General features: G+C 25.3%; 2 protein-coding genes across 2 annotated transcripts; both read right to left on the bottom strand.

Annotated features, from left to right (window-relative positions):
- Positions 1 to 2,530: 2,530 nt before the first annotated feature.
- On the bottom strand, positions 2,531 to 7,145 carry Phum_PHUM389250 (NADPH oxidase, putative; the record flags this gene model as incomplete). The annotated part of the gene is made up of 14 exons (XM_002428483.1): positions 2,531 to 2,728; positions 2,822 to 3,235; positions 3,309 to 3,427; positions 3,516 to 3,739; positions 3,829 to 4,146; positions 4,231 to 4,432; positions 4,508 to 4,829; positions 4,924 to 5,117; positions 5,193 to 5,381; positions 5,467 to 5,693; positions 5,764 to 5,974; positions 6,501 to 6,651; positions 6,758 to 6,878; positions 7,114 to 7,145. 14 exons carry the CDS (start codon positions 7,143 to 7,145, stop codon positions 2,531 to 2,533), a joined length of 2,922 nt encoding a protein of 973 aa, XP_002428528.1.
- Positions 7,146 to 10,591: 3,446 nt separating this feature from the next.
- On the bottom strand, positions 10,592 to 11,299 carry Phum_PHUM389260 (uncharacterized protein; the record flags this gene model as incomplete). Its single annotated transcript, XM_002428484.1, has 2 exons — positions 10,592 to 10,690; positions 11,201 to 11,299. 2 exons carry the CDS (start codon positions 11,297 to 11,299, stop codon positions 10,592 to 10,594), a joined length of 198 nt encoding a protein of 65 aa, XP_002428529.1.
- Between the last annotated feature and the right edge of the window lie 478 nt (positions 11,300 to 11,777).

Consider the following 11,777-nt stretch of genomic DNA (forward strand, 5'->3'; position numbering starts at 1 on the left):
CGTGTCTTTAGATGTTTAAATTTTGTACGTGCCACAAATAAAAATTTAATTTTTAAAAAAGTTCAAGTCACGAATGATCGAATTATTATTATTATTATTATTATTATTAAAATCGCCGACATAATCCGATTTTATATCAAATCGTGTAAAAAAAAAAAATCCACACATTCGAAATACTTTAAAAGAAAATTTTTTTCGCACTTTCGACGGAAGCTTTTCATTTTTTTTTTTTTTTTTTTTTTTTACAAAAGATTATTTTCGTGACGACGACCACCTTTTTTCCCCCCCCTTCATTTTTATAATAATAATAATAATAATAGATTTTATCGAAATTTAATAATAATAATAATAACAAAATCTAATACATCGAATCGTGCACATCTTGTATCTTTTTTATTATCTGCTCCCACGTCAATTTAATTTTTACCGTTAATTTTTTTTTCTTTATCGATTTAATAATTTGCACAATCATTTAAACTATTATAATTTTATAAAAAAAATTTAATTAAATAAATAACTTAATTTTAAAATTAAAAAAAAAAAAATAAATAAGTAAATAAACTCACTTTAATTTTTCTTTTATCTCCGGTTTTTAATAAATCTCGTTTTGTTGTCTTATCATAATAATCTCCACTTTCCGTATTATTACTATTATTATTATTATTATTATTGTAGGGAAAACACTTTTGTGCAGGTATATCATCGTAATCGCTTAAATAATTATAATAATTTTTTAATTTTACAATTAATTTTTTCACGCTGTTAAATAAAAAAAAAAAAAAAAAAAATTAAAAAAATTAGAATTAAATTAAAAAGCAGCCATTTTGTTTTTTTTTTGCTTGTTTGTTTGTTTGTTTGTTTCGTTACCTTTTCGATGATAAAAATGGATGTTCGTTAATTATTTTATTTTCTAAAAATTTTAATCTGTTATTAATAATTGCAAGCTCTTGATCGGTTTCGATGCCATCATTATCATTATTATTAAAAAATAATTTACATATTATTATTATTATTATCATTTGTAAATTTTTTTTTTTTCATAGGAAAATATGTACCTGAAAATATGAATTAAAAAAATTAAATCGTCTGCTTTTATATTTTTTTGTTTAATTATCAGGCTAAAAGAATTTTTTTTTTTTTTTACTTAATTGATCATCGAGTAAAAATTCTAATATTTTAATTCTTTTATGTAAATTAATAAAATAATCATCTTCGGTGGTCGATGTCATTTCCGGTAAATCGATAACGATTTCGTTTCCTTTTTTTAATTTTTTAATTTTTTTCGACTCATTTTTATCGATGGAATCATCCGTTTGCGAATTACTCATAACAATATCGTTTATAATCTCTTGGGAATTTTTATTATCATTTCCGGTCGATGAAGTTTCCGTTATCATTTTATTATTATTATTATTATTACTACTATTATTATTATTATTATTATCATCATTGAAATTTTTCGGTCTTTTGATTTTTTTCCATAATTTTTTCCTTTTTTTTAATTTTATTTTATTATTATTGCTATTATTATTCGTACCACTCATAAATTTAAATCCGTTCATATTTTTATTTATTATATTTTTATATTTGCTACTTTCAACGCTTGTACTACTTATAATTTTCGGATAATCTATTAAAAAAAAAATTTATTTATTTACGAAAAACAGAAAGAAAGAAAATAAGAGGAAAAGGAACTTACAAGAATCGAAAAAAACATTTTTCACCGTGTATTTATTAAAATCATTTTTATCCGAGGTCGATGGATAATTTGTATTGTCGGATTCAATTGATATTTCTCCTTTAAAATCATTATTATTTAATAAATAATTTTTTTTTTTTTTACTATTCGATTTTTCATTCATGACATTAAACGTTTTTAAATTCTCCTCTCCTTCCTCTCTCTCTCCCTCCCCCTCTTCCTCCTCCTCTTCCTCTTCTTCTTCTTCTTCATTATCGTTAAAATTTAAATCACTTGATGATAATAATTGTTTATATTTTTCCCCATCATTTTCCATTTTATTATATCACTTATGTGTAAAATTTTATCAATCATCATATGTTATGATAACAATATTAAAATAAAAAACAAACAAAAAATGCAAAATTTATAATAAATAATTATAAATAATAATAATAATAAATAATTAAAAAATAATCAAAATAAATAATAACGGTTAATCTGTGCGTGTGTGTGTAAATAAAAACTTTTTTCCGTTACATTTTAAATTTTTTTTAATACGAACGTTGAAAGGCTCAAAGTGGTATTTTTTTTGTTTAAATATAATAAACGATATTTAAAAAAATATATATATATATTTTTATATTTTAAAAATATAAAATAATAATAATAATAATAATAATTATAATACATTAGGCACTAAATATATTGAATTAAAATTAAATTTTATATAATGAAACAAAACGTTTTATCATAACAAAAAAAAAAAAAACTTGTTCGTAATATTATGTATACAGATATTTATATATAAAAATTTTAAAGTGAGGAAAAGGAAAATGTTGATATCCGGATTTAAAAAACTTCTTTTCTAAAATTAAATCCAAATTTATCACATTTGAGACGAAGAATTCTACCCAATTGTGGGGGACCGCAATAAAAAACTGTTATTTTTCCTTTTTTCTGATCTAAAAGTTGTTTAAAAACTTTATCCCAATTCGGTCTTCCCGCATTCGTTCTTGTTTTCAGTCCAGTTATCAAATCTCTTTTTTCCTTTAAAAAAAAAAATCAAATTTTTTTATAAATTGTAGATTTTTTGTTTGTTTCGGACATAATAAACTCATAAGTAAGAAAAAATTATAGTACTTTTTCGTGAAGGAGATCCAATGCCAATTGTAAACCGACAGCTTTCATGTCGGATCTTTGTAAAGCGCTCGTTATGTACATGTGCATTTCTAAAAATCTTTCCATGGCGACTCCCAATTCCGCTTGTTCTATTTCCAATTGTGATAATAAATTAACAAACCATTCGAACGATCTTTGATCACGATTTATCCAAAAAAAGTCTACTTTTCTCAAATTCATTATTGTTTGTGGTATTTCGCTTGCCCAAAAAAATTTACATTGAGGACAAGTGTGACGAGCTTTCCAATATCTGTGCATTATCGATTGTAATATTGATGCAAATGGCGTGACTCCAATACCGGTTGCTATTAAAACGGCATGTTGGGCTCGGAAAATGTGATTTGATGGAGCACCGTAAGGTCCATCAATAAAAATCTATTTTAAAAAAAAAATTATTCGCGTTAATTTTTTTTATTAAAATAAAAATAAAAACCTTAATTGATGTTACCTCTAAAGGTTTTCCCGCGACCGGATAATTAACCGACGTTAATGGAAATTTCGAACCTGAATTTGATTCGTTTTCCGTTGTTATCCTTCCTTCTTCTACTTTTTTCTCTTTATTAGCATCTGTTAATTATTATTATCATTATTATTATTATTATATTAAAGAATTCACGAGAAAATAATAATAATAATGGATAAATTGATTCCTTACAATTTTTAGCGAGTGTCATTGCATTTATTTGTGCTTCGCAATTTTCTAAACTCGGAGTTTTAAACGCGATAATTGTAGGTTTCGTTCTCATGTACCTGAAACTTTGAGCAAGTGACTTGTTTTGAGGGCTTAAATATGCCAATCCCAATGACTGAAGCCTCGCTCTCCTCATTTGAACTTCGTCGAAACTCCTTTCAGATTCCGAACGATTATATTCTCTCAAACTGAAAATTTATTTATTATTATTATTATTATTATCATTATTTTTAGATTGTCGACATTTGAATGAATGAATGAATGAATGAATACGAACGCCAAAAGCCTTTCTCTTTTTTTTAAACGAGTTTGAATATCTGGCATTGATTGACTTTTTTCTAATGGTTGTTTTTTAGACATCAATAAAAGCGGAAGTTTTTTTTCAGGTGGGGGTTTCCGGATTTGAACTATGGATTTATTACAAGACAAATCTCCTTCCGAATTCGATTGTGGTGATACCACATCATTACTCGTATCGAAACCTTCATTTACGAGTCCGACGGCGGCATTCGACGATGGTAAGTTACGTTTAAATGACATTATTCGTACCGGTGAATTTTTTTCTTTATCCCTATTGGAAAATTTTCTCTCCAACCTGAAATAAAATTTAGTTCGATTATATTTTATTAAATAGAAAATGAAGAGTCTGTTTTTTTTTTTTTTGTTAAATTAATTCTACATTTGTAATTTTTTAATTGGTTGTTTTTCGTTAATTATTTTCTCTTCTTTTAAAACGAGAGGTTTTTTATTCGTGTGAATTCCCGTTTGAACGGCCGTTATTTGATCCTGAGCATTATGTAACTTTTCTTGTTCTTTATCAAAGTACTCGTAAAGACGATTCGTCCATTCTCCGACTCCTCTGATATGAAGCCACATGTAATCTAAAAGTATTATTTCGATCAAAGGTTGTGATTTTTCCAACAGCATCACTTCTGTATCTTTTTCCTCTTCCTTACCTTCCTGTTCTGGAGCACTGCTCACCGTAAACGGATGCCATTCGTATTTTGCAATTGCTGGTATGTTAACAAACACGTAATCTCCGGGATAGTAATCAAAATGCGGAGGCCTTTTAATTACAAGATGAGTCACTCTTGAGGGTAACAAAAGACCGGAGCTTATGTAAGTTTTACCCCTGTCCGATTGAAGCCAAATCATTCGAATTAAACGTTCTATGATGTAAACGATTCCAGGAACAACGAACCATTTCCAAAAATTTGGACCGTGAAAAATTAATAATATCCAAAATGGTATGTACAATAAATGAGTCCAATAGAAAACCTTCAATCAAACAAAAAAAAAAAAAAAAAAAAAAACATTTAGGGTGATTTTTCCTCAGTTTGCAAAATTTTTTTAAATAAAAATTAAAAAAAACCTCAAAACATCCTCCGCGTCTAACAAACTTTTGAGAGCAAATAAACATAATAAATAAAATTATCATTAAAGCTACTCCAGTAGGATTAGCAGCTCCTCCGACGAGACCGAAAAGACCAGGTTTACTGGTCAAAAGCCATTCGGTAAGCGTAAAATTTTGAGCGTTTATGACAGGATCATATTGAACAACCGTACCTGAAATAAAAATGTGGCTAATGAAAAAAAAATTTCGTTCATTTTTTATCTTGTCAGACATATATATAAACTCACTAAAATTTATAAGATGCATTAACGTGTGAACGACGCTGTATAAAAAAATTAAAACTCCCGTGAGTTTATGAAGATAAATGTGTTGGTCGAGGGGCAAGAAGGTACTGAAACCTCTCGTACGTAAAAAAGTTATACATTGTCTCAACATCAAAACCAATATGAACATGCAATTGAAATTTAGACATTGACCTAAAATAATAAAAAAAAGGAGGTAAAAAATTTTTAAATAGTCATAAACAAACAAGAGGTTCGTCGATATACCTCTTAAACTTACCACAAGCTCGAGCAACAATAACGTATCCATTTGAATTCCTGTATTGAATCGAACGAGAAATGAATAGTATTGTATTTAAAAGAGCAAAACCTGCTACGAATATTATGAAAACATAATTATTTTTCATGTAAGGTATGGTAAACTGATGCGGCATTATTTTTTTTATTTTTCCCATAAATGAAGTCGGTTGAACTTTCGGTTTAGCCGGTACCAACCACCTATCGATGCTGTTCAAAAAAAGAAAAATTTATTTTTAAAAATAATTCCTTACATTCTATTTATAAATAAAATATTCACCTGATTGTTAAGTTTTCTAAAAGGCCGCCATGTTTTTCGAGTTGATTTTTAAGGGCTTCGTACGTTATGGCTCCTCGATTATTTGGATCGGCATCTTCAAACATGGCCATAGTCAAATCGTCAATTTGTTCTTCGCTAAATTTCATTCCATTTTCTTCCATGCAAGCTCTCATGACATGTTGAAGTTCTTTATGTTGAATTAAACCATCGCCTTAAGTCACAAAAAAAAAAAAAAATTATTTGTCGGCGTCTTCGATTATTATTTTCTTCGTCGTAAAATTTAATTACACTAATTTAAAAATTTTTTTTGCGTGTAAAAAAAGCAAAAACATTTTTCTCTTTTTTTCTTTTGACAAAAATTCCGTTAAATAATTTTATTTAAAAAAAAAAAAAAAAAAACTATACATGTATAATTTAACAAGGTACTAAATTTTAAATTACTATTTATATAATTTCATGATAAATTTAGAATAAATATCTTATAATAAATATTAGGTATGAATGTGCCTAAAAAATAAAAACTTGTACCTGTTTTTTAAAAAAAATTCATGGGGAGCAATCAGGTTTTTTTTTTTTTTTTTTTCTATTTTAACCGAAGCGAATATTTTTTGTTGTTGCTGTTTTTAACTTTATGCATTTTATTTATTAATGTTTTTTTTTTTTTTTATTTTTATTTATTAAAAAATTACTTTATTAAAAAAAAAAAAAATAATAATAATAATAAAATTTCGACATACCATCAAGATCGTAGACTTTAAATAAAAATCTTATTTTGTCATCTGGAGATTTTCCAGCAAATTGATACATGGAATCGATAAATTCTTGCAATGATATCGTACCGCTATTATCTTTATCGAATATTTCAAAAACTCGATCGGTAAAAAAGGGCTGAACAAAAATCAAATTTACCCAATAAAATTATTATTATTATTATTATTATTACAAATAAAATTTTTTTATAAACGAATCCGAATGGGTTTTAAATTTGACATACATTTTTAGATAAAAGTATTTTATTAAAATCTTCTCTTCGTATTTCTTTTTCATTTCCGACAGTTTCGCAAAATATTTTTTCCAACCCTTTTAAACTTTCTTTATCCAGACCCGTTCTAGTTCTACAAATAAAAATATTAATAATGATAATAATAATCGTATATAAAAAAAAAAAAAAAAAAAAAAAAAATTTTATTTAAACAGTAAAAACGTTTTCGTATTTTTTTTTTTTTATTTATGAGTTAATAAATTCGATATTTTATTAGGCCTTCAGCAAATATTTTATATAATATTTTATTTATATATAAAAAAAAAATATATTTTATTTGCCAAGGCGAAATTTTCGCCATATCCGACCTAGCATTGCTTAAACTCGCAACAAATTCCATTATTTGATTTTGTGAAACTACGCCATCACCATCATCATCGATTAGTCTAAAAACTTTATCGACAACCTAAAAAAAAAAAAAAAATAATAATAATAATCCGTTACAAAAAAAAAATAATAGTAATAATAATAATAATAATAAACGGGTAATAAAAGATAATAAAATGTCGACCGTAACGTAGATAAATATAATAATAATAATAAAACGAAAACGATTTGAAACTTTTTTTTTTAAAGCAAATATTAACTTGTAATTTTCGTCTGCTACTGACTGTTATCAAAAATAATAATAATATTAATTTTACTAGCCGTATAATTTACAATTCTTACATCACTTTATTGGGGAGGGGGGGGGAAAAAAAACTTACTCCTTTTGCATTAAATATTTGACAAAATTTATCAAATGTTATTGGATCTTCACCGCATAATACATAAGCAACACTTTCAACTTGTTCAGCAAAATCAATTTGTTTTTCTCCCCTGAAAATATAAATTAAATAATAATAATAATTATTGACTCCATTTTCAAAAAAAAAAAAAAAAAAAGGAAATTTTTTCCGTTATAATTTTTTTTTATATAAAAATAATTTGACAAAAGGGGGAGGGGAGTAAGGGAAATTATTATTATTAATCGTTAATGTCCTTCAGTTATTAGTGTTAATACGTCTACGATAATGATGATAATGATGATGAGTTGTAGAAAAATTTGTTTTAAAGGAAACGTATTTTAAAATCGCAATAATTTTTTTTTTTTTATAAAAAATTAATTTTAAAAATATTGTGAGGCAATATGATAGATAATGGTAGGTTGTTTTTTTTTTTGTGTGTGTGTGTGTGTGCCTTGAAAAACCGAGAATAAAAAAATAAAAATTTTTCTTAAAATTTTGCTCGTGGCAAATCAACCTCTTGAAAACAACTCGTGGAAATAAATTATCACTTGAAATAAAAAATTTACATTTTAAAATATTTAATTTTTAATTAATTTAATCGTTTTGTTTTTTTTTTTTTTATAAACCGATTAATTATGAGAATCATCTTAAAATCAAAAATTTTTTGTATTTTCCTTTACTGATAACATTTATCAATTGATAAAAAATTATATTAGGAAAAGGTTTTTTTCATTTTTCTACGTTAATAAATAAATAAATAAATAAATAATTTTTTTATTAAGGTGTTAATAATACATTGGCCCTTTTTATTCTTAAATATACATACATACATAAACACTTTTAATTAATCAAATTAAATTAGTTAATCGATTGGAAATGGGTATCGATTAGTTCAAACACGATATTAGTTAGCCTCGAGATTTTATTCATATATAAAATCGTTATTAAATAATAATAAAATAATTTTTAATCATCTTTCAAAAGTTATTTGTTATGGATTATGTCATTTGATATGTACAAAAAATTAATTTGGGAGGTTTTTACAAACGAGTGGTGGGTATACCTTAAAAAAAAAAAAACTTGTGTGCAAAGACGAGGTCGAGGTTAAAATCCACGCCCATTTTTTTTTTTTTTTTTTCTTTTGACTATAGTCATTTCATATCGCGTAAATCATTTTTTTTTTTTTTTAAACTTGTAATCGTATTTATATTAAATTAAAATATCCGAAACTAATTTTAATCCTTATATATATATATATATACACGTCGAACATTTAAATTAATACGTTTATTTCAAGTAGGTTGAAAAACACCCTATGAAAAATAATTAATTAACTAATAAAAAATATGATTCCTTTTGTATTATTATTATTATTATTATTGAAAATTTGAATTTTTTTCTTTTTGTAAAGCAAGAGTTTAAAAATTAGAGTGTCACGAGTTTTTATTATTAGAATGACATAAACATAAATTCTTTTGGAAAAACATAAATGTTAATAATTTTACCTGTCTATCGTTAGCATTTTTAAATTCTAAATCGGTTTTCTTTTTTTTAACGGAAAATCATTTAAAAATAATTTAAAATATATATGAATACATTACATTTCGAATGTTTTATTATAAATGTAATAATCCCCGGCTTCGATTGTTTAATTTTTTGCTTTTTTTTTTCTCTCTCTCTCTCTCTCTCTCTCTCTCAAAATTTAAATTTTCTAAGAATAAATTTCATTTTTTAAATTGAATAATTTTTCTAAATTTAATTTTATCTGGAAAAAAAGCGTCGTGCGAATAAGACAAAATATTAACATGTAATGACTTTATAACAGAACCATAAAAATTAATAAATATATACATTTAAAACGGTAATACTTCTCCGAAATCAAATCATAATTAAATTTTTTAATAGAAACAAAATATATTTTTCGATACATAAATATTAAATACATTTCTCAATTTTTATTAAAACGAAAAAATAAAAAACAATACATCAACGGACACAACGTTAAAAAAATTTTAGCTCGTGAAAGCTCGCACTCGATTCTCATTCTCGAATTGTCGACAATTTTCCCTCATTAAAAAATTTCTTCAAAAACAAAATGGCGGCAATTTATCGTCCCTTCTTTTGTTTTTATTACTTACCTTTGCAGTTTTTTTTAACATAATTAATAACGGGAGTGTTTAACATTGTTTTAATATCGTAAAACGTTATAGTGAAATAATGATTAAATAAAAATTTATTTTTTTGATGTGAAGAACGTGAAATAAAGTGTAAATGCGTGTAATTTTTCTTAAAGGCCACACTCTCGATGAAATTTAAAAAAAAAAAATAAAACATTTTTCAACGTGATAAATGGCACTTTATTATTTTAATTTTCGATTCGGCTTTTTATCTTAAACTCAACCACAATAATTAACATTAAAGCTTTTTTTTAAACTACAAAACCTGTATTTAAGTCACGAGCGAACAATAAACCTCTAATAATAATAATAATAATAAACAAGAATTCACAAAGAAATTTTATTAACTTTTTTTTTATTTTAGGCGTTCGGTCGTATTAACAATAAACGCTTTTAAAATGAATTTATGTGTACGTGAAATTGTTTTGTGGTCAGGTTTAAAAATAAAAAATAAAAAAACAACAAATTTTATCCAGGTGTGAAAAAAAATCTTTTGGAAGAAGGTAATTTAAAAAAAAAAAAAAATTTTTTCGGCTTTTTGGTATGTATAATTTTAACTAGCGGCTGTAATTTTTTTTTTTTCTTTTAAACTTGCATAATTTTTAAGTATCATGAGAGAAAAACCCTGTTAAAATTCCTTTGAGATTAATATTATACAGGTATTCATTTCGTTTGTGTTTTTAGAAATGGTATAAAATGACAAATTCCCCTTAAAATGATTTTGAAAATAATTACTGATATTAATATTTTTTTAAATGTTAAAAAGAAAATGGTTGTCTGGTAATTATGCATTGCATTATTTTAAAAATTCATGTTTTTCAATGCTCTTCATCATTTATTAATAAATAATTATCATTTTTTCTTTATATGGAGAAAAATACTCACGTGAGACGTAATTTAAGAAACTCCACCCATTCTTCTTGTACCAAAATTCCATCTCTATTTTCGTCGAATAATTTAAACAATTTCTCCAGTAAATCCTATAATAATAAATGAAAAAAAAAAAAACAATGAATCATTACAAACGGTTTTTTGTTTTATAAATGATGATTAAATCAAAAAATGAAAAAATGCTTATAAATCTGTTTTGTATAAAGCATGATAAGAGTTTTAGATCTTGTTACAAATGTCAACCTTTTTTATCAAATGGACAATGAAATAAATAAATGAATAAATGAACCCACAGGAAATAAATATAAACACATGCAGATGGAATTTTTTCCTGAAGTCAAAAAAATACAAAGGTTAGCCTCTAACATTTTGCGGGGGGGTGGGATTTTCTGCATTAAAATGCCCCCAAAAAGAAAAAAGAAAACACGTCGTCAGAAATCAATCTAGGTGGCCGGGTATCAAGTACGGAAAATGTCGCAATCGGTGGCCCCCAAACAAGTAATAATTGAAAATAAGAGAATTTAAAAGCTTAAGGCATTTGCAGGTGCGCTTTAATTTCAAACCTGTTACTGTAAAGTATATGTATATAAGAGAAAAACAAATGGAGGAGCCCAGGTAGGATTTAGTTGGGGTGCTTCGAGCGACGTGAAAGCTGTTTTCAGTGAAAATCTAGTCAACCATGAGTGAGTGAGTTTCATTGGAAGAAGGAAATGGCAACCGAAAACTTTATTTAATTTTTTTTAAATGATAAAAAATTATCATTTCATAATTAAAAAAAAAAAAAAAAACTATCAAATGGATTTTAAACTATTAAGAGTAGAGAGGGAGGAAGGGAAATGTCAAAATCGTGTTAAATAAACAATTGGATTTTGGAAAAGGTCCACCCACCCCCATTTCCCCCCCTCGTTCAAAAACAAACTTTTTCTCATTAATAATAATAATAATAATAATGTATTATATATATTTTAACTTTAATTAATTATAATATTACCTTTTTATTAATTTTTACGACAAAAAAAGGTGTCAAAGACCAGATTAACACTTGAGAATTAAATTAACCAGTTCAACATTTAAAAACCTTCAATTTGAATTTGAATTTTTTTTTCTCTTAATTTTAAAATAAATTATTATTAATTTATTCTTAAGGGTAATAAAAACATTTAGCAAAATCATTAT

This window comes from Pediculus humanus, genomic scaffold, assembly GCF_000006295.1.
Source record: "Pediculus humanus corporis 1103172107869 genomic scaffold, whole genome shotgun sequence".
In the NCBI taxonomy this organism is placed as follows: domain Eukaryota; kingdom Metazoa; phylum Arthropoda; class Insecta; order Psocodea; family Pediculidae; genus Pediculus; species Pediculus humanus.